At 34.3% G+C, this 24,591-nt stretch overlaps 3 protein-coding genes across 3 annotated transcripts in view; 2 read left to right on the plus strand and 1 right to left on the minus strand.

Moving 5' to 3' along the window:
• LOC115444751 (thrombospondin type-1 domain-containing protein 4) overlaps window positions 1-7,121 on the plus strand; it is an 80,287-nt gene extending 73,166 nt beyond the window's left edge. The window contains exon 15 of the mRNA XM_037439417.1: window positions 7,092-7,121. Within this exon, the coding sequence (XP_037295314.1) occupies window positions 7,092-7,121 (30 nt within the window). The remainder of the gene's footprint in view (window positions 1-7,091) is intronic.
• Window positions 7,122-7,794: 673 nt separating this feature from the next.
• LOC119189517 (PHD finger protein ALFIN-LIKE 5-like) lies at window positions 7,795-8,417 on the minus strand. Its single transcript, XM_037439418.1, has 2 exons — window positions 8,401-8,417; window positions 7,795-8,212 (listed from the first exon to the last, which is right to left on the minus strand). The coding sequence occupies exons 1-2, from the start codon at window positions 8,415-8,417 to the stop codon at window positions 7,795-7,797; spliced, it is 435 nt and encodes a 144-aa protein (XP_037295315.1).
• Window positions 8,418-10,468: 2,051 nt separating this feature from the next.
• LOC119189518 lies at window positions 10,469-16,422 on the plus strand. The gene is made up of 2 exons (XM_037439419.1): window positions 10,469-10,500; window positions 15,747-16,422. Exons 1-2 carry the CDS (start codon window positions 10,469-10,471, stop codon window positions 16,300-16,302), a joined length of 588 nt encoding a protein of 195 aa, XP_037295316.1. The 3' UTR covers window positions 16,303-16,422.
• The last annotated feature ends 8,169 nt before the right edge of the window (window positions 16,423-24,591 follow it).

A 24,591-nucleotide genomic window follows, 5' to 3' on the forward strand; every position in this document is an offset into this window, starting at 1 on the left:
TACGCAATAAAAAATAGCCTATGTGTTAATCCAGGACGCGATCTATGCGTGTGCCAAATTTCATCCAAATTCGTTCAGTTATTTTTGTATTTACTTTTAACAAACATTCAAACATTTTCACAAAGTATCTCCAATATTAAGTACCATATATTTAAAAAGATATCATACAACGCACGTCTTATCAACTTGTCTACTCATTTAGACACATTTTATAGCTACACGCATACTTACATTTGGAATTTGGTATTTATTTGGTGAAAAGGTTATCGTGACCCGATCACTAACAAGTAAAAATGGGACTGACACTTGACTTGATCAGATGACCTGCGTTTTGCATGAGGACCTGATGACCTTAAACTGTTCTACATCACGTTGATTGGCCACGTAGATTATACTTACACGGTTACCTAATCATCAATATGTATTCAAATCACTATTTACCTGAGTATTGAAAATTTGTTTGATTGTGTATAAGAATGATAAAAATTTGTAAATCTTCATTTAGTTTAATTTTTATTAGCTACCGATAATTTTTAATTTTTATTAGCCACGGACTCCAAAATTGGAAACCAGTGTATATGTTAATTTATTTTTTGGTTTTAGTGGTTTTGAGGGGTTTAATTTTTGTTAATTTACAGTCAAATAAAACAGTACCGGCAATTTGTAGATTGGACTCTTCTAAATGTGTGTACTGTTCGAACCCTATTTAAATTTAATAAGAAATCAGATATTTACTGGAAAATACCGAAACATATCCTATTTACATCAGCATTAAACAGAACAAAACTTGACTCGCACTCTACAAGCTATATATTCTGTGAACTTAATTTAAACTAGCCTAGCAATAAGGAAGAGTCACAAACGTGTATCTGAACTAAATAATATTGTATCAAATGTTTGTATGGTGCTTGATATAAATTTGCATTGAGACCGGGCCGTGCGAATATGGCGTCTGTATTGCTTTCATTGCTAATAGATTATACGCTGAATAAAATGAACGTGGTTCGAAACGATATGCCTATTCACATTTAGTGCAGACATTTTGACGACGTTCGGACATAATGGTGATAATTTAGATCTAGTCTCTCACTATGTACACATATTGGGCTTGCAAAACTGTTTATATATAATATCAGCCCTGTATTATACCTATATTGTCGTACTGCTGGGCACATACCTCCTCTACTATTGAGAGGGATAAAGCCTCAGTCCACCACGCTGGCCTGGTGCGGATTGATAGACTTCACACAACGTGAAAATTCCTATAGAGAATTTCTCAGGTATTCAGGTTTCCTCAAGATTTTTTCCTTCACCGTTAAAGCAAGTGATAATTCACAAAGAATACACACATAATTTTAGAAAAGGCAATGATACCCTTGGATTTAGACTTCATTACTTTGTTTTTGAAATAAACATTCTTCACAAATTATAATTTACTCATTAATCATAGACATGTATTCAATATTTACATTCTTGCACGATCTGAATTTAAAGATTTATTTATTGTAAACGTCAAAAAAGTTATTAATGACTAGAATCTTGAATATTTTTCCAATCGCGTAAACGATAACATTAAAATATTCATAGAAAATGCCGCAGTTCGCATTAAATTTGTAAAATTATTTTAAAATGCTCAATTGTTATTATAAATTATTTGAATTTTATGCCAGCTTTATAATGTGCTGTATAATTTTTGCATCATATTTACCAAGACTCCGAACTGGTTAGAGAAAGATTATTTTTAGCGTTACTTATAGAGCCGTTGCGTATATCAAAGTCAAGGACGTGACCTCATCTTGGGGGTCAAATGTTGCTAACCAGCTGCAACTGCTGTTTGACAAGCATGTCATTCACATTTATTTTATTATTAAGAATACCTCGGTGGCGTAGTTGTAATTGTACACGATACGAGTATAATTACCGCGCTGAGGTCTTGGATTCAAATCCCGGGTCGGGCCAAAATTATTGTGACTGGGTTTTCCCATCTTAAAAATTACTCAGTCGTTCCTCGGCGTCAGGAGGTTGGCGGTGTGATAACCCTGTGTCTCGGAAAGCATGTAAAGCCGTTGGTCCTAAGCCTGATTTCTGTCCGGTCATGTGTTATTGCCGTCTCACCGGACTATGAGAGTGAAGGAATAGAGTGGACACCTGTGTATTGCGCACACACTTGTGCACTATAATATATCCTGCGTAAGTACGCACTGAACCATGTTGAGATTGGCCACCGGATTTGGCAATAATTGTACTTTTAATCTGAGGTTAAAAACTATTTATTTAATAAGTACATGAAAATGTGGGTCAGAAACTACTCTCTATCTCACGCAATAATAATAATAATAATAATAAAAGGCCCGTGTCCAGGAGTGCCTGGACACGTAGCTCTTCTACTATGTAGAAGGTTTAAGCCTTAATCCACAACTATCCTTGTGCAGATTGGTAAACTTCACATACCTTCGAAATTCTTATAGTGCAAGTTTTCTTACGATATTTTCTTTCACCGTTAAAACAAGCGATAATTCACAAAAAATATATTCAACTTTAAAAAAATCTGAGATTTGGTTGAACCTATGGACATTCGTCTCGGTATTCCGTTTCACTCCCAACTAGGCTATCGTCACTGCACACAATACTTAAACCAAATAATATCTTTGTATAAAATTTTCTTAAAAAATCATACTCATTCGTGCTGAACCAACGTACAATTTAACGTCTTCCTATTCATCTCCTTAATATTAAACTTTAAACATTAACGATTTGCAGTTATCAGAATCTACTAAGCTAATACAGACTGTTCCAAATTAATCAACAGTCACGCGAGACGTGGACATGTCAACTTGACACGACGCGGGGTCGACGACCCCTTTCAAATTTTGAAGTATGCCAGTATTGGCAGTACTGGCATTTGGCAAATATTTATTCATGGCCCATGAACCGTGCGAGATGTTGGCACAGTTGACGGTTTTTCTGAACTTGTCGATGGTGCACAACCCTTTATGGATTGAATCTAATGGGTATGATATTCGTGTTATTTTGTAATTAAAGTTTGGCCTAGTTTGGTTGGAATAATGGAGTATAATTATAAACACGCTCACGCTTTTTATCTCCAAAGGGGTAGGCATAAGCGGAACTGGTGCACTTACATTCCGCCGTGTGTATCCCGTCCTATTATGTGATAGCGGGTGAGCCTACAGTGGGCTGATACTGAGAGAAAAAAACCAATATCACTTTACCCGACCCGGCGATCGAACCCGAGACCTCAGCACTGCAGTCGTATCGTAATAACTACACCACTAAGGCAGTCCTACAAATATTTATAGTTAATAACCTCTGTTTGTACTCTTTGTACCTGTGCTATGACCAATGTGCATTAATTGGCTATCCCTTATATGGCTTCTTTTGTCTGGCGAAAGAGGTGCCCTCCAGATATTAATGTAGTAGTAATTCTATTAAGCAATGTTTCGATACAAAATATGCAATACAAAAATAACAAATTTATACATAATATTCTAATATGGGCATTAAAACGTACAAATCGCGATATGGAAAATGAAGAATTTTACATTGGTGTTTTGCTATTTCACGGTAGATTAAGTAACCATCGCATGAACGCAAAATACTATGACAATCTTTTCAATGTCCACTCTATAATAATTATAGAACTATACAAGCTAATTTCATAGTAAAACATGTAACAAAATTTTGTCGCTAACATACATAAAGTACCAGAGTAGGACGAACCTATGAGGCACGCGATCTGCGCCCTAATATTTAACCTATTTCAAACACAAACATCCATTGTGGTACATCCTGTATAACGGTCAGTTGGACACAGACTAATAGTAACAGCATCATCATGTAAACTATTCAGTTTTTCATAACTCATACGTAATTTATTTGGTGAGAGTACGTTTACACAATTGCGTATATAACCTACTGTGCAGGTATCCAGAGTATGTTATTTTTGAAAATTTACCATGCCGACCTCATTTTAACAACTGGTGAATTTGCTTGCTTGGACGTGATGAGCGAATGATGATATAGGTAATGGTATATTTAGAACTATCTTCCGGCCCTTATTCGTTATTTTATTTTTAGCTCTGGCTAGCTAATCATTTTCTGTTTAATGTTTGTTACTATAATCCGTTAAAATGTCTTAAACGGCTTGCAGAAATAATGAAAATAAAACTAATTATGAGGCTCTTTAAGTCGTGAGTTAAATAAACATTCAACTTGCTTATTTATTTATTAAAATTCAGATAATTATCGACCTTATTTTTCTTTCCCAATTTAGATTATAATCGTCAATTTTATTGAAGAATTATTCGATTACAATAGATCGTGTGAAAGGTCATCAAATAACCGGACTGTATAATATTATAAAGAAATAACCTTCGCGATATTTGGAACTGCATGCTAGGCACAAAAGCGGTCTTCCGCGTTTTATTTATCTATGTTAATAAAATCATTTTTTATTTTGTGCATGTTATTATTTATATACTCATGGCGAGGCTTACTTGTTGATTATATATAATTTACCGCGATAGTAAGTTTCATTAATTTTACATTCCATAATTAGTTTAGTTTACTTTCATTGTTTTAAATCATTCCTGCTCCTATATAATTACAGAAATGTATAACTGTAAAATCATCGGAAACGAATAGTGTAAAACAAAGCTCATATTATTTTGTTTTCAATCCATCGGACTGCTTACACGTGGCATCATTTGATATCCTTTAACCAGGCCGACAGTGCTTAGTTCAGTATTCTAGTAAACTAGTATCATGAGACATATAAAGTTCAAGGTTACTCTAATGTTTATTGCGTTGTTTTTATTACCGTCAAGGTGATTTTGTGCCTTTTTTGGCGATCATTCGCCCACTTTAGAGAAAATGGATGCGTTGTGAAGGATTTCTATTAGCTAAAACTGGTCTGCAATAACACTAGAGCAGAGCGTACCAAAGCCACGCGTACTAGTGGTCGCAAAATAATTCGGGCACCCTCGTAATATGCTAAACATTGCACCTTTCTTTGGGTTTTTCTTCGCTTAACATCAAGTGTAGTGAAGCCACTTTGTCAAACTCCGCAATAAAAACATAGTTGGGTTATAAAAAAGTCGCTAAAAGGGGGCAATTGGATGGATACAACCTATCCTGGATGGCACGTTACAGGCCATATTTTTTTTTATATAAATTAACCTTTAATAGTTAAGGACACGTTAACTATTAAAGGTTCGTCATCCATGTACTAGAGCATCAAAAATCGATTGATGAATTCACCAATGCAGCCGAAATTAGCAATACTTGTTAAGATTTTATATTACGTTTATAATATAATTCTTTCCGAAAAACAAGATGGCATAATTACTACGATAACAGTAAAATTTATAACAAATAGTATTGATGTATTTTGATAATACTATAATTTATATTTAATAAAATAATTTCTAAATAATTACTCATTTTTATAAACCTCCAATATTTTATAGTGACTATTTTTTCTAACTTACCAAATAAATTACATTAATGTTCCAAACAACTTTAATGTTAAACATCAAACATCGATTCAATAGTTAATTACGTACCATTTGTAAAGAGCTGGTAAAGTATAGGATCAAAGTGACCATTTCCGGATTCCATTCGTACAATCGTAGAAAGGTATAGAAAGGGTTATGCTTACAGTGAGTCCTTTGTGCTTATAAACAGCGGCTCAGTTTACTAAATTAACACTATTATCTGTTTTCTACGGGTTATAATGCGGTTACTACGTGCGGAACTCGATGATTTTTAATTAATGCCGAGATTTTCACACTTTTGGTAATTTTTTGGAGCGATATCAACATGTGATTATTTTGAATGAGGGATTAAATTATATTTCTATTATCAAAGCAAATTATATTTAATTACTTTTAGAGAAAATACATGATACAATTATGTGAAGTTATTTTAAATAAATTATGTATTAATAAAGCGAATAAATTAAATAAAAAAATAGAAAGCATAATACTTTACTGGTGGTAGGTATCTCATATGTGAGAGTCCACCTGGGAAGGTACCACCGCATTGTCTATTTCTGCCGCCAAGCAACAGTGTGTAGTCACCGTAGTGTTCCGATTTGAAGGACATTGTAGCCAGTGTAACTACTGGACATAATAAGACTTAAATATCTCATTCTCAAGATGGCCAGCGCAGTGGAATACCAAACAATACTTTGTAATTAAGGCGTTGGATGGTGTTTCTACTATATATGGGCGGTATAAACGCTTACCATCAGGCGAACGACAAGCTCGTCTCGTCATTCAAAGCAAGTAAAAAAAAACTACAAATTCAAAGTTTACCACGGGAGTTTGCTCAGAATGAACAAAGATTAATCTATAATTATCGGTATCAACATTTTAGATCTTAGATTTAATTAGATTAGTTTTGTTCTGATGAGAAACACCGATTAAACGAGACCTCGTTTCATGATACGACGTTCTGTTCCAGTTTTGCTAACACTAATTGATTTTTTAATAACATATTTTTCATCACTGGAGCTTCGAAATTGTTTTTTTTTACAATTAACTAACAAGTCGTCGAGGTCTTTCGTTTAGTAAGCCATGACTTGCTATTATTTTAGTAATAAAGTATTGCATAACACTACACTCGTCAATTACTTTTTTAAAGTGTGTGTCGTTATTGCCAGATCTCCTTAGATTTTTGTATTGGTCTCAAATCTATGATCGATTATGTTTCTGCCTAGGAATACGTAAATATCAGAGCGATAAACGAAACCATACAATCTAAAGCCAAGTATAGCCGTATGGCTTTTTTAATGCTACATTTTTGAATTCAGTAACGCAATGTCCAAATGACCCTGTATAATTCTTTTGATATAAATATGACATTTAGTATTTAGTTTTTAAATACAAAATCATATAACTCATTCCCATATTATCAGTCAACCATTTATTACGCTTATTTCACTATAATTATATAAACACTTCCCACATACATGTGCCATTCAAACCCATCCACGAAGTTATCTCAGAGCCATTAATCAACGCTTACACTAACCCTGTAATAATTATAATTAATAATTTTATCACCTACAGCGGGTTGATGCGACCGTCTGCGCCACTTGACACTAGCAGACGGTTAATGGGATCCCATTTATCGGAGATAATTAATAGCTCTATACTCTTTTAATCTTGATAGGGGAGACCGAGGGGAGTTGAAACAATTTTCACGTTTTGTTTGATATAACTCATACTATTATCAGAAATCTTATGGTACTAGTACCAATCGATAGGTTATTTTATACACTTGTGAATGGCTAGCATAAAGAAACTGTAAGCGTTAAAAATTGTGGTGAAAAATCGACTTAACCGTAACAAGTCAACTTGTTTCAACTCCCCTCATACCGAGGTAAGATGAAACAGAGGCCGAGGAGAGTTGAAACATTATGATTTTGGGGAGTTATAGGAGCTGCAAAATAAAAATGATGATTTGATTTAAAGGTTTAAATTAAAATTAAACTTTTCAAGTAATGAACGACCCTTTTTAGTAATATTTAATGACATATCAGTCAAGTAGGTCTAATACAAATAATAAACTCCTAAATTACTAAAAAGTAACATGACGTCCTATGCGTAACATCAATTATAATCAGTCGAATCAACAAAATATTTTACATTCTTATTTAACTTATAATCTATAGGTATTAACAATCAGTCGTTTTTTAAGTATTACAATAAGTACTAACAAATATTTAAGTAACAATAATCTAAAAAATGTCAAAGACAAATTGGAAACTAATTAATCTGACAAGCAGTTGTGGCAAACGTAAGAAAGTTCTCTACCAGTACAAGCTTCATGAGCCCAGTTTTGGCATTCCAGACATTGAACCCACTTTTCTTTGGATCTGCTATTTGAATATGGCTCCATACAGCAAATGCAGAAGGATTCCTCTTCTTCTTCATCACTGTCTTCGTTTCCTCTCTTTTTCTTGACAACCTTAACCTTTTTAGTTTTACTCCCTGGTTTTGATCTTTTTCTTGCTTTAGTTTCTTCAAAGTTAGGTTTCTTCACCTTTTCTTTAGCCGTTCTAGCTGCTTCGATTGCAGCTAGTTCATCTTTTACGGGAGTGTCAGTTAAGATAGCAGATTTCCCTTTGCGTCTATTTGTTTTAGTTCCTATTCTTGGAGGAGCCAAACCTCTCCAGCCATTTGATTCTCTGTCCAAGAAGACAGAATGTTTTTATTATATTCCACACATAGCCAACTTATAGGCAAAAGTTCTGGTTTCCTTATTACTCAGGCAAAAGTTAGCAGCAGCGCAGTTTAAAAGATAGTCATAGAGTATCTTCTCCTCTGAAGCAGTAAACACAGTTTTCTTGGGGTATCCAACTGTTGGAGCACCCACAGTTTCGTCAGCTTCATAAGCAGTCTTTTTATATATCTGTAGATTGAGGTGTAGTTCAGTTTGTAACTCGAAGTCGCTTCACGGAGACTTTTGTGTCGTAAAGTGACTTCTTCAGCAGCGAGATCATAAATCTCGCGACTCGCCATACCTCTGTCGGTCTTTCGTTTATAATCAGTAGGCATGCTGAAACAAATAAACGCATTAAATCAACAATAAAATCCTTTAATCTTTGTAGTTTTTATTTTTAGCTATAATCAGATATTAATTGAAAACGAGGAGAGTTGAAACAGTCTGTTTCAAATCACCTCAGTGAGAAAATCCTCCCAATTTTTATTCAAATCACGATCAAGCAGTAATTACACAGAAATCAAATTTACCAATTATATTTCATGAATCTATAGATAATGAGTATTCAAAACGTATATATTTCAACCCAAAATACAAAACCACTATTAAAGTACGAGCATCGTAAAAAATCGTGAAATACTTACTTTTTGCTATTTTCGGCACATGTCACTCAGAACTATACAACCGCACGACTGACGCCACAGGCGCGAACTGACGCGATAGCGGGTGGCGGGAGGTGGTTGAAAAACGACGTTGCCAGATCGCTAACGGTTTTAGGTTCCGAGAAATCGGGACTGTTTCAACTCACCTCTGTTTCAAAACCCCTCGGTCTCCCCTACTAAACAAGGCAAAAATACACACCAAGCCTGTATGTCCGAAGGGGTAGGCAGAGGTGCCACTATTCGGTAAGTGTGTTCCGTCTCACAATGTAATAGGATGCGAGTCTGCGCCATGTCGGATACAGATTCCGGACTCCGGGCTGATTGAGAAAAAAAACAAAAATTCCTTTGCCTGATCCGGGATTTGAACCTAGCACATCAGAGCGGTATGGTACATGCAATACAACTAAGTCACAGTGGCTATCTTGACACTAGAGGCTAAATATGGAAGCTTGAGCATATCTTTTGAATCAGTATTGTAAAACGAAATGCTAGAACCATGGTGCTTATGTGTATGAATTGGACCATATTTGAATATAAATGTTTTTCTCTCGAGTAGACGGTGTTTATACGACAAATTAGCTCTACGATTTTATTACAATTTAATATGAAATCGAAAATGAATTAGCAATTGAATTTTAATTCTAATTCCTAAGTGTTATAATGTTATGATAAAGTGGTACAAAATATCACCTAAATACTAACACATTAAGATGTTTGAGTAGTAGTTATCTAAGAACAGGATACTAAAAGCAACACAGAATTGATTCAAGTTAATAAAATCTAGTTCACCATTAAAATAACTATATTTATCGCAATTTATTCCATATTCCAAGAATACATTTTGTATAAACGTAACAGTTTCTTAAGTGTTTGCGAAGTCGTTGTTTCTATGCGCATTAATGTACAAACATGTTAAAATGAAGTAAGAAATAGTTTTTCATTCTTTAAAGGTAAGCATTGTTTGAGAACCAAATTTCGGCGATTATGTAAATTCCCACGAAATTGGCGGCGAGCCTACAGCGACTTACTGAACACAATTCATACCCCAAGCTAATAGTGAGCAAAACACTCCAATATAGTCTAGCCGGACTTGAGGATCGAATCTTAGACATGGTAATGGTAAGTATAAAAAAAAGAAACACGCTTTATTTGTCACGGTTACAATATAAAAGAATAATTAACATAATGAACGAAAAAAAAGAATTAAACAAAAAAAAAAATCATCAACACAATAATTAAAAAGCATGAAAATGATAACTTGGGTATTAATGGATGTTCCCAATCTTTACCCATGGTTCAGTTGTAGCTATATCAGATAGGTGACCACTCAGCATAACGTGATGTGGTGCAAACCAATATACTCCATGTAAAATGCTGTCTTAAAAAACTACCTGAATTTTCTTTATTAATGATGTGAGTTAATTCTATCTTAGTTGAATTTTGGATATATAATTTTATCCTATCCTTATCTACGTCTTGACTTCTAATTAATATAAAGGGTTTTAATTCCTTATTACCTGACCAGACCAACAGGAATTAGTATCTTTCCTCGTTATGCCATGCTATCGAAGATCAGTGTCCACAAACTTAAGTCTTTACGACAAAATGTTGAAATATGCATAAAATTAATTAAATATACAAGTAGTTTATAAACGGAATACTAAGACGACAATAACAATTAATTTAATTAGAAATTTTCAATTTCTTCCTGACATAGAAATCGTTGCCATGGAAAATTGAGCTAAGTTAAGATATTATAAAGTCTTCCCGATAGAATATAGGCAAAAAGAAGTGTTGAAACAACCATAATTAGAAGTAATTAGGTAGAGTCAAGATGTTTTTCTACAGTTGCCACAGATGGAGCATAAAGTTGAATTTGCCGAAATAAACAATGCTGCTTTTTGCACGAAAAAAGTTAATAACAAGCTCATATATGATAAATAAATTCTAAGCATACATCGACATCTACACTTTTATACATACATTTACAGCTCTACAACTCAGCGTGTGTTAAGGTTGGTAATGAAGTAGGAATCGAGCAACCCAATCTAAACTGTTCTACATTGATTATAAAACTCACAATTCTAGAGAAATTATGGATGGGCTGCTATGCTTTAAGGAAGGAGATATGAAGTGAAGTTGGTTGTTTGTGACTTTTTTTTTTAAATTACTCAGTCGTGTAAGCCTACCTTATTTTTATTAGCATACATTAATAGTATTATATAAATATATTTAACGACTTAATAATACCGCCGTATGGATTGATTTAATCGAGGCGATAATAAATATTTGAAATTGTTTGACGTTTATCTGACAGGTGACAGATAAACGTCAAACTGAATGCTATAAATGAGCTTGCTTCAAATGAGTGGGGCCATTCGTCGCTGAGACGGCATACTGTTTAAGTCGTAGAAAGACATAATAAATCCGTTTACATCCGTGTAATCCTCGTTTAATTTCTGGAATAAGGGACTAGTCCTTTATTTCAGAAGTGGGATATATCCACTACGCCTACTATTTCGGCGAAATACGGTCGACGAAGTGTAATAGTGGAAAATAATTGTTAATAATTATTTCTGAGATATGGATTCAACCGGAGGTGAAAAACATGCACAAGGTAACCACGGCAGGCAAGGAATTGCAGGTCAAGGACGCAATTTACGAAATCGCCGTTACGATCAAGATAACACCTGCGCGCAAAAACGTCGAAGAGAACGATCAAACACTGGTAGCTCAGAGGCTGAGGAAGGAAACGTAAGCAACCGTAGTGAGAATCACACTAGTGGTCATAATGAACAAGATGATGGTCGTCACGATCGCGTGTATCGTAAGCGACGCAGCAGGTCGCGACGCAGCAGGTCGCGACGCAGCAGATCGCGACGCAGCAGATCGCGACACAGCAGATCGCGACGCAGCAGATCGCGACGCAGCAGATCGCGACGAAGCAGATCGCCACGCAGGGAATCACGGCACAGTGGTTCACAACGCAGCAGTACGAGACCAGATATGCGGGATCAGGAGCAGGATTTAAGAACCGGTAGTACCTGCAATATACCATCTGTAACAGTAAGTACTTCCAATACTCTTGACAATGACACACGAGCGTTTTTGTCCTCTTTAGTCAAGGTTTTAGCTAGCAATCAACCGCATGGTAATAAATTTCCCATGTTAGGAAATGTAATACCTGAATTCGATCCCATGGTTAAAGGCCAAACCATACAAATGTGGCTTAACAAGGTCGATGAATGTGCAAGACTTTATTATTGGGGTAGTGACCAAATAATACACTATGCCTTGCCCAAACTATCCGGGATCGCTAAAACTTGGTATCAGGCGTTGCCATCTATGTCATTTTCGTGGCCCGAATGGAAGATTAAATTAGAAGACTCATTTCCGAGTAGTGATGATTACGCTGAGTTATTGACCGAAATGTTATCAAGGCGCGTAAAAGTTCACGAATCTCTAGAAATCTATTATTATGAGAAAGTAAATCTGCTAAATCGATGTGATATACAGGGCAAGCGGGCAGTAGATTGCCTACTATATGGAATCGAAGATAGATCGCTGAGATTAGGTGCTAAGGCAGCTAAATGTCAAGTGCCAGAGCAAGTTCTAAATTATTTTCAATCGATTAAACAACAGCCCCGAGAGGTAGATAGATTAAAAGTAAACAATGATAAGCGTAATGGTGCCAATATATCATCTTTCGTGAATACTTCGAGACAAACTGTTAACAATAATGAACAAAGGACCTCGAGACCCCAGAATAGTATGACTAACATTTGCTATAATTGCAATGAACCAGGACATTTAAGTTTTAAATGCACGAAAAAGATATTAAAATGCAACATTTGTAAAAGATTGGGACATTTGGCTATTAATTGTCCCAGATTGCCGTCTGATACATCTTTTGACAATGACAAACCTAAAAACAAAGACGTCATGTGTATTGAAAATAACAGTTTTAGTGATGCCAAATATTTAGTAAATTTAAAACTAAATGGCGATATCATTCAAGGCTACGTAGATTTGGGTAGCCAATGTACCTTGATTCGATATAGTGAGGCTATTAAAAGGGGCATTAGTTGGTCGGATAAACTTTTGCCAGCTATGAGGGGTATAGGGAATAATATAGTACTACCTTTGGGGTCATCAGACGTTCTGATCGAAATACAAGGTATTGCAGAAAAGGTTAATGCATATATTGTGGATGATTGTGTTATTAAGTATCCCGTTCTGATTGGGCATAGTTTTACTGAAAAGCCAGGAATAATTATTACAAAAACTACACACTCTTTAATTTTCGCGCGTGACCATATGACCAAAATGAAGTTAATATTAATAGAAGATGTCACAATAATTCCAAAAAAACATGTCTCTAGTATTAGTAACTACTTTAAACGATTACTCGGGCAGTGTGCGTAACTGGTTCTTTACGTGGTATACCGTACAATGAGTACTATATAATGCCGGGCGAATATTGCTTAGAAAATGGTAAAGGCAGGATATTGGTGCAGAACCTCAGCGAAAACATTATTTGTTTGAAACAACATTCCCTCATTACACGGGTTCATTGCGTTAATAACTGTGTAGATATAAACATGTTAGATTTTGAAAACGACGCCGTTACAATAAATTACGGCGAACAACTTAGTAATTATGAGGTAACTAGATTAAAGGAACTTCTCAAGAAATACGAAACGTGCTTTTCAGACAACTTAAATGATTTAGGTTTGACCAACGTGGTTCAAATGGAAATTGATCTAAACGACTCAAAACCAGTTGTTTATCGCCCGTATAGACTTTCATTCCCTGAGCGTGAGCAAGTCCGGTCTATGGTAAAAGAAATGATGGAAGCTGGCATTATATGCGAATCAAGTTCGCCATATGCAAGTCCTGTCTTAATAGTAAAGAAAAAGACCGGCGAAAGTAGACTGTGTGTTGATTATCGCGCCCTAAACAATAAAACTCGAAAGGAGTATTATCCATTACCTTTAATCGACGATCAGCTCGATAGACTAGCCGGAAATTCTTTATTTATTAGTTTGGATCTCGCTTCTGGGTACTACCAAATCCCTATAGAACTCAAATCGCAGGATAAGACCGCCTTTGTGACGCCGGATGGACAATATCAGTTTAAACGCATGCCATTTGGTTTAGCGAACGCTCCCTCCGTATTCCAACGAACAATGAATAAAATATTACTAAAAGTTAACTATACAATAGTTTACATGGATGACGTGCTTATACCGGCACAGTCATTCGATCAAGGACTGATGCGTTTAGGTGAGGTACTACAAATTTTTAGCGACTCCGGTCTTACCTTAAAAATTAAAAAATGTTACTTTTTCTGTACTGAATTGGAATTTTTGGGATTCCACGTAAGTGGTAAAGGAATACGACCAGGGACGCACAAAACAGAAGCTATTCAAAATTTCCCTACCCCACGAAACGTTCACGACGTTAGGAGATTTATTGGTCTAACCAGTTTTTTCCGTAGGTTCGTGAAAGACTTTGCCCTTATAGCCCGCCCTCTCACAGATCTAATGAAGTCTAAATTTGAATGGAAATGGTCCGATGATCAGGAGGCAGCCTTTAATATTTTAAAAGAAAAGTTAGTTGAACGTCCTATACTGGCTTTATACGATGCTAAATTAGAAACCGAATTGCACATAGATGCATCAAAATTAGGTGTTGCAGGCATACTTATGCAAAAAGGTGTAGACGGTTTGCTTAGGCCGATAGCATATTATAGTCGAAAAACCACAGTAGACGAGCAAAAATTCCATTCTTTTGAGCTAGAAACCCTTGCAGTTGTTGCATCATTGAATCGTTTTCGCGTTTATCTATTAGGACTTAAATTTAAAATAGTTACCGACTGCAATGCACTCCGTACCACACTAACCAAAAGAGATCTTATACCTCGAATCTCACGTTGGTGGGTGCAGTTCCAGGAATATGATTTCGAAATTGAATATAGACCTGGTTCGCGTATGGCTCACGTAGACGCGTTAAGCCGTAGTCCTGTTTCTGAACCCACCGACGGGGATATCGATCGCATAATCGATGTCTTACATGTAGACGTACGGGATTGGATAGCTACAGTACAGAGCAATGATAGTGAGATTAAACGCATTAGAGGGATTTTAGAAGATGATAAGATGAAATTTGTAGCAGATGTGTGAAAAACTATCAATTGAAAGGCAGTCATGTGTACAGAATCTTGGATGACGGGTTACGATGGGTTGTTCCAAGGGGCTGCAGGTGGCAGGTGTTGCGTATGAACCATGACGATATAGGTCATTTTGGATATGACAAAACCCTAAATCGATTAAAGGGTACATTTTGGTTTCCCAAAATGCGAAAATTTACAAAGAAGTACGTCGCAGCTTGCTTGGAATGTGCGCACCACAAGGCACCGGGCGGTCCCAAAGAAGGATTCCTTCATCCTATACCTAAGTTAGAAAAACCGTTCCACACACTTCACGCCGACCATTTAGGCCCATTTATTCGCTCAAAAAGGGGTAATATGTACTTATTAGTTATTATAGATGCATTCACTAAATTTGTCAATTTGCGGGCCGTAAAAGATACTAAGACAGCATCAGCCATCAAAGTTTTGAAAGACCATTTTAGTTTTTTTGGTGTGCCCTCTCGCATTATAACTGATCGCGGATCTTGTTTTACCAGCACAAAATTTAAGGACTTTATAGACAAGTTAAAAATAAAACATATTTTAAACGCAGTTGCTACCCCCAGAGCAAATGGGCAAGTAGAAAGGTTTAACCGCACTATATCTGACGCTATGAGTACTAAGTGTCATGGCGGAAATGATAGCTTATGGGACGATCATATTGGAGATATACAGCTGGGAATAAATACCACTGTTAATAAATCCACAGGAAAAAGCCCTTCAGAACTATTGTTCGGTTTTAAGTTAATCAATGCGTCTGAGAATTTATTGATCGATGTAATTGCAGAAACATCTAATAGACTTGATGGCAATAATCTGGTACAATTGAGGTCAAACGTTAGAGAAAGAATTGAAAAACAACAAGAATATACTAAAAAACAATTCGATAAGCATCGAAAAACTCCAACTAAATATAACGAAGGTGATCTTATTAGAATAGAGAAGACTGTCATAGATAAGGATCATGTAGGTAAATCAAAGAAATTGATCCCTAAATTTCATGGTCCATATCGAATCTTGAAAATCTTACCCAATGACAGATTTTTAGTTGAGGATACACCTTTAACACGAAGAGGGAATAAACGTTACGAGAATGTAGTTGCCTTAGACAAGATTCATCCATGGATGAATTTTAGGGATTATTCTACTGATGGTACGGAAAGCGAACAAGATGATAATACACATGAAGATGAAGAATAGCTCTTAATTAGTTCATTGTTAAGTAGACTATTACTGTGTGTCATTGTTAGAGATATTGATAGTGAGCAATCAGTGCAGAAAAACGAACAGCATCGAGAAATCGATGTTGCATATGATTGCAGGAAAAAGAATGAGATTTGACGATATGAGCACATTTTGTCATGAGTTTGGATTATGGCAAATGCGCAGGATATTATGTGAATAAGAATTAAGATTTTGGAAATTGAGCAGTTGTCGCAAGCGTGAATTGTGACAAACATGCACAATATGAAACTAAGAGACTAAGATTTAGAACACTTTATAAGCTAAGAGTTAAGATTATGAAACAACTGATTTCGATCAAGATTTTGAATTTGCAGTCAGATTATGGATGTTATTTATTTCTTAAATATAAGTATTACTTTCTTACCGCGAGTGAGAGGACTCACTCAAGAAGGATGGCCGAGCTGTAAGCCTACCTTATTTTTATTAGCATACATTAATAGTATTATATAAATATATTTAACGACTTAATAATACCGCCGTATGGATTGATTTAATCGAGGCGATAATAAATATTTGAAATTGTTTGACGTTTATCTGACAGGTGACAGATAAACGTCAAACTGAATGCTATAAATGAGCTTGCTTCAAATGAGTGGGGCCATTCGTCGCTGAGACGGCATACTGTTTAAGTCGTAGAAAGACATAATAAATCCGTTTACATCCGTGTAATCCTCGTTTAATTTCTGGAATAAGGGACTAGTCCTTTAGTCGTAACTAGAAGTCAGTAAGTTGGCGGTGTGATACCGTGATACCATGCCTCGGAAAGCACGTAAAGCCATTGGTCTTGTGCCTGTACTCTCTCCGATCATGTCGGATTGCTGTCTCATCAGATTATTAGAGTGAAGGAACAGAAAGTGCATCTGTGAACACACCTGGTACACTATAATTTCCACTTGCATATTTGGCTGATCTCAGTTAAGATTAGCCGCCGTAGCTGAAATTTGGCTAAGAAGTGATCACTGTAGACGGAGTCAACACCGTTAAAATACAACTAAAATAATGACTTTATTACTACAAATATAGAATAAATATAATACACTCAATCATGACACCGTATTAATTTAAGCTGGTAGCAATAAAATTACATAATTGCTTAAATTTTCCGGTTCGTACCACGTGTGGCGCTAAGGCCTCTACACTCGTGTATATACGTTAATTATTTTATCATGTCGTAAACGTCACCTTAAATCTTAAGTATTTTAAAACTCGTCACTCAATGTCTTTAACGAGGTTTATTTTGTGTACGATTTTGGTTACCGGTATATTTGATAATTTGACTCACATTGTATAAACTGACGACCTCGATGGCGTTGTTTTGCGTGAGTGGTACAACACCGATTTGAGGATCTGGGTTCGAATCCCGGAGCGGGGAAACTGATATTGTCTCTCAGAAAATTAGGTGCCTTGATTGCCCTTGGCTTTGTACCCTTTCAGATAAAAAGGCTTGATATGTGTTTGTTTCTGCTTTGTACACATGAATTGTGAGCAAATATACAACTCTATAATCACTTAATATTATGGAAAAAATTTAAGTAATTCTCTACCGTATTGACTTGAAGCACTCTAGATAACTCCGATGGGTTAGTATAAATAAACATTTTAAAACACGAAAGCAATAGAAAGTATAAAATAGGGAGTCTCTAATAAATGATATTGTTCAACACGGTTAATGTAAATTTCTCTATTGTTATCTTGGCAATATTTTCACATAGTAGTTTGTATTCGAATATATTAAATATATTTTATATTGAAATAAAACTATTATGTTGATAGTCTAAGATTCGCGTAAATATAAGATATCATTAAGTGTTTTATAAAAATACGCATAATACAAGGTCGCAAATGACTCAGGAACGATTAAATTCTGGTCGTAAATCAATTGTTTTTAGAGAGTAAACATACAAATTTCCGATTTATTTAATTTCAAAACATAGTAAATTTAAATTAATTTTACATTTTTTGTATTTTACCGGCCGTTCGGTATTTTTAACAGTTGATTGACAACATTTTTGCTTATAATAATAATGTAACCTTTTAATTAAATCTGTACCATGTTACGCTTTGCTAACAAGCATAGCAATTTCTAAGTAATTATAAAACGGCCAAACAACTATGATTTATAATGCCTGTATCTAATATTATTTAAGCATGTAACTTTTTTATACAACATTCATTACCAAATAGACACAACGTATCATTTGTAACAAAAAAATCACGATTAAATATCACACTTTTAGCATATTTGATGAGAACAAAAAGCATGCAAAAACACGATTGAGTTATACACAATACAATAAGAATTGACATTATGAATATTTCTTTGCCATCTTTCGGTATATTTATTTGAATTGTATTAATTTTTAAGGAATAAAATATTATAGACATTGCTAGAAACGGCTCCAGTAGATTTTTTGATTTAGTTGCTAGCAGATTTTGTAATTCTTTTCTTATATGTCTTGATATTAATATATTATTTTTTATTTTATGTTTCGTACATCCATTAAATATCAAGTAATAGATTTTAACCGAATAAAGAAACTAGTATCTCATATAAATATTAGTATATACATAAATATTAGTGTACATAAAATATCGGATAGTATTATAGATATAGTAATAGCAAGACAAAAAGTAACTTACAAGATTGTTAATAAAGACTATTATCATATTATTAATAGATTTTAACACACTAACTTTAACACGTTAAGTTAATAGTAAATCTGAAATCGGCATAAAGGCAAATGAACTCAAAAGCGGTGATGTAATCCACCAAAAAGCAGAGAATAGATCGACCGACAACAACGTATTGTATCTATTAGTGGCACAGGAAATACAATCAATTGCCTAAACCTTTACAGAAGCATTTGTCAAGACCACTCATTGTCATTCGAATATCGGCATTCAATTAACTTTATCGCGATATCTAATTATGTGCTTGTACGTAGTCGTAAAAGTCGGCTTTTATAGTAAATTGAGTTTGAAGATATTTTTGTCCTTAATGCCTAGATTTACTTGATTACAAGCGTTTGAAATGACATTAATTACAATTGAAAGATATATCAACCAATTTATATGCAAGTAAGGTTATGAAATTTGTTCTTCATTGCAGTATAGTGTCTAGATAGCCCACACAAATAAACGGCTTCATAAACAACATAAAGTTCTGGTGTTTTGACGTAAGCGAGAATTTCTCCGCTAAGTTGGGAAAGAGTGTATTTGCTGCACCATTCTAGTGACACAGAATTTACTGGGCTCGTTTCAGACCCGGATCGCCCACAGTTCGTCCACCATTCATAAAATATCGACCACGCAATTACGCAAGTTTGATTACCACTTCGTAATAGTGTCTAGAATTAAAACTCGTTCATTGAGAGACTGGAAGTTATTCTGATAGCTTGGATCCAATATCGGAATTACGAATTTACGGTCTTTTTCAAAAGACATAGTAAGGATACTTGGTGCAGATGCAGTAAACGACCGAACTTCAGCAGGGGTTAATAGGGATGAAGAGGTAAAAGTTAGATAGATATATTTTCCGAATAGTCAACCTTTAAATTCTCAAATATTTTTGTAATAATATGGAAGTAATTTTATCCCCTTACACCCGTTTCTGCATTTAGAAAATGAAAAATCATCGAAGTATGCCAACTATTAGACTAAGAATATTTAAATACACATTAGACGTCACATTACCATGTATTAAATCTAACACTCAAAGAAGCCCGTCTGTAGTCACAGCATCAACAATAGAGGCAAATTAACGTTTACAAATGTTAAACAGTATAATTTTGTTATGATAATTAAGTTGGAGCACATTCATAAATATTAACTGCCGCGAGATGCCGTAAAATTTATCATAAGTATTGTAGCAATAAAATAAATCTTCAAAGACAATACCCGAAGGCAGTGGATGACAGAATCGGATCTATTTACAATTCGACGTCGCTTTTATAGCTAAATAAGTTTATTGTAAATCATAATTAAATCTTGGTGGGCATTTACGGTTAAGACTATCCCAATAAGTGAGCTAACCTCGTCTGTTATGGTATTTAATGGCTCTAAATTAGTCTATATTAAATTATGTTAATTGGTCTAATGTGATACATATACGTTTATTTATCGATGACCTCCCAGTTTAAAATATAAAATTAATGCAAAAATTCACGTTTCGAATTCCGATCGTCGCGGTAAATGTTCGATCGCATAAATCTTTTCAGTTACATTAGCATGATTATGGGGTATAATAAAATTTTATATTGCTATATAAAATCATTGGTATTATAAAAAATGGCAACATTATTGGGACGCGACGGAAGTAATGAAATAGATATGCTAATACATAGCTTATTTGAAATTCGCAAATACATAATTAATATCAACGCTAATTAGAAAGATGGTATAAAATTTTCCATTAAGAGGAAAGTATAAAAACAGGAAATTTCTGATTACAATACTTACATTATGAATATGAAGAGCAGAAGATCCCGTTGGAGATACATGTTGTCACAGTTAACACAAGATCACAGTAATATCACTCGTAACAAATGTTTGATGAATATTAATTTTAGTCATGCCACAAAAACACTAGATTCGTCCATGAACTGATGAAACCATCGTTTCATTTTACGTGACGCCAGTGCTGGTCATCTTCCGGTTGTCAATCAGTGATGAGCGCCAAATTTCTGAAAAATAATGCTAATTTTAGTTCATTGTTAAAGGCATGTGAGATAAAACGAAATTTGTTATTGAGAACTTTTATGAAATTGGCATAGAATAGAGTTCCAAAGTGATTTTTCCATGTCACAATAAATACCTATTTATAATTATTATTGTAGAAAACTAAGAATAAATGAAGTCGTATACTTTCTTCTTGGTAAGTATCTATAATTATAGTATAAGAATTATGAAAGAGAAAATTTCGTCCCCTACAAGTCAGAAAATTTATTATGAAATTATAATATATCCGAATTCGCGGATCCTGGCTCATTGGGGAAATTCACCCTAAGCACATCAGAAGTACTAATAAAAGGTCATACATTTTATATATGAGTCTCATATTTATAAAAAAGGAATAAGTTTTCAGATATCTATTATATCTGATCAGCAATACATACGATTAGAATAATAACAGGGGATGTTATCAAATAGCACTAGATGCCAGTAAAAGAAAAGAGATGTAACATAGTAATGGCTTTCTAAGAAATACAACTAAATATGAATACAGAAGCCAATATTAAACCAAAAACCTCATTTAACTCCGATATATTACTACGTATTTATTCGTTATAATCATTACAGGCTTAAAGACAAGTTAAAAGACACAAACCGACTGACAACGTATAAATTGAACACTTAAACATTCTCACATTTTACGAGTAAAACAATTTTATTACACGAACACGAATGTCGATTATACTAACGTTATATTCATAGCATGAACGCGAGCCGGGAAGTGTCTGCTAAATATAGAAAAAAGTTTCGACAACGGCCAATGATCGATCAATATCTGACGTAAAACAAATAACACACTTCATAAATCGTGCATCTATGAAGAGCGAGTCCTCAGATGAACTAGACGGTTCGCTGGACCGGACATTGTTAATTGTTAGTATTTTAGTTGAGTAACTAACGCTTAAGAATGGACTCTATTGAGTTTGAGTGTATTTGAACGAGCAGCGAATATAAGCTTCCTTGAAAATTCACTAATGGCTGTATACGGAAACATCGGAATGTTTAGGAATATATAAAGGAGACGCTCATAAAGGCGAAATAAATCAAAAGCATAAAATTAAAATAAATAATTATTAATGTCACTTATATTGTTTTGTGATTTAATGTATAATACATTAATAAAACAATATACTTCTGAACTATAACTTCTTGGTTCAGATAGCATAAATACTTTATATATTTTCTATAGATATAGAAAGTAAAATCTATAAAAACTACGGCATCTTTCCTATAATTTTTATCACCAATTGTAGCACATTTATAAAAAATAAAGACTCTTTGATTACAGCAATTATCCATGTCCAAATTAATTTACTAAGTAAATCATCTTCTATTTAACCTTGACAAAAACCATGGCTGATGGCGCGCTGTAATCTTTTTACGAACGAATGAAAGTGAAACCGACTAATTGGTCGCGTTTTTTGGTAATTAGCAAACCTCTATAAGAAGTATACTTAACTATTTAAGTAATGGAACAGATCTTTATTGAACCATTGTGTCGAATTTCCAACAAACAGTACGTGCTTACAATCGAAACGATCAATCATAAAACAACTAAAACAAACATCGGAGCGTTAAAACTCTATAGATTTGTACATAGACAACGGCAAAAAATCAATAGATTTATTGAAAAGTATCAATAGACTCTGATACAACGAATCACGGTACATTGTCGTCAAACGCGCTTGTACAAGTCTCAATAAGTTTCAACACAAGTAGCTGGTGTGAGTAAAAGATAATTAACGATTTTGTGGCTCGTTCCTTAGATTCTTCTTGTACTTTATTACCGACAACACAAAGGGCATAGAAGCTAAAAGTTGTTACATGTTGGATATAATGAATGTAACTATTTTCTTTATTCTTATTATTTGTTTGGATATAATGTGAGTGGCGAGCTATTCCAAGTTTCTTTTGTAACTGCCAAATTTAGTTTTATTGAGTTTGAAAGTTAATCATATCATTATATATATGAATTTATTTGTTAATAAAGGAAGAAGATCTTTTCGCTGCTGTATTAAGGCACATAGTGATCGGCGGAATTCGAAACATGTTTACATTGGACTGCATTTAAGAGTTTGAGTATATGTAAGTTTTTCTAAATAATTTTCTCCTAAGAAATGAATGGGTCTCTAGTCTTTAACAATAAGCTAAGATGTTTAAGCGGCGTGATTGGTATATCGTTTTATGCGTTATCTTAATTAAAATAAAGGCTACTTGTCTATGATAAAATTGGCATGATCATACTTCCATAATAATATATCTAGATCCAATAATAACATCCAGAAAAGTCATATTCTTAGTATATGAATCGTGTTTGTGTCCAAGCAAAATTCTGGCAAACATACATACATTAATTAGGAGGCATATCAATAAAACACGACTAACCGCAGTCGGATCAGTCGCATACACGAAACAGACTATTGAGCGGGCAGGTGATCTTCGCCAAGTTAATGGCACTAAATATTCTATTCCTGGAGTCGGTTAGTAACAGAGTTAGCGAAATTGCTTCCATTTTCTACTGTTACGTCTGGGTGGTCAGTTTCCATTTGCATTTTCTTATCAAACTTGTAGTTGTCTAAAACGGCTTTTGCATGTATTTCCAACTAATATTATAAATCTTAATGTTTTGTTGGATCAAAGAACGTGAACTGGTTTAGATAAAACTTAAGGGATGTATTGATAGCATACTTTCTATTCGAAATGGATTTATTTTCAATATAACACCGTCGCTGGCTTGTTTCGTTGTTTCCGTGATTATTACTTAAATATGACAAAAGTATTGTACGTAATTGAATAAATAAGACAAAATATATTTATTAATTTTATTATATTGAAGACTAACAGCTTTAACAAATTAAACAGTAACAACGATGTAGTTAAACAGATAGCCAATGACAAGTTTGTACTTATAAAGATTGGTTTAAAGCAATGACAACAGTTTAGAAAAGATTTAAAAGAAATACACATTAATTGTATATCCTTAATATACCTAGTGCACCTTCTTAATACAGTACACCTATTATTCATTTAGACTACACCTATTGTTAATTTAGAGATCTCTATAATCAAATAAAATTTAATGATGTCAACACATTTCTAGTTCCATAATACATTGTTTATCGAATATTCCTTAAACTTGTTTCATCATTCTATTGTTTCCGTAATATTTTATTTGGATGTTGTAAAAACCACCTACACACGAAATATTTATCAACATCCATAAATTGAGAAGTCATAAATTTTGGATTAGGTTATTGTGATCTATTAAAGTATAATATTTTTAAACAAACCGGATGCCTATTGTCCCCGTGACAAAAGAGGACAAACTAATCGAAAAAACGTTGAAATCGATGGCAAAACAAAACTATATTTAATGGAATGTGGAAACAAGATATTTAACTTTGTGATATGCGAAACGGTACGTTAAGAAATTGACGACTTTTTTGCGCTATCGGAATTTCCGAACTTCTAGATAAACGTTTACTAGTTTGAATAGCATTACCATGCGAATTA

Source organism: Manduca sexta, chromosome 16 (assembly GCF_014839805.1).
Source record: "Manduca sexta isolate Smith_Timp_Sample1 chromosome 16, JHU_Msex_v1.0, whole genome shotgun sequence".
In the NCBI taxonomy this organism is placed as follows: domain Eukaryota; kingdom Metazoa; phylum Arthropoda; class Insecta; order Lepidoptera; family Sphingidae; genus Manduca; species Manduca sexta.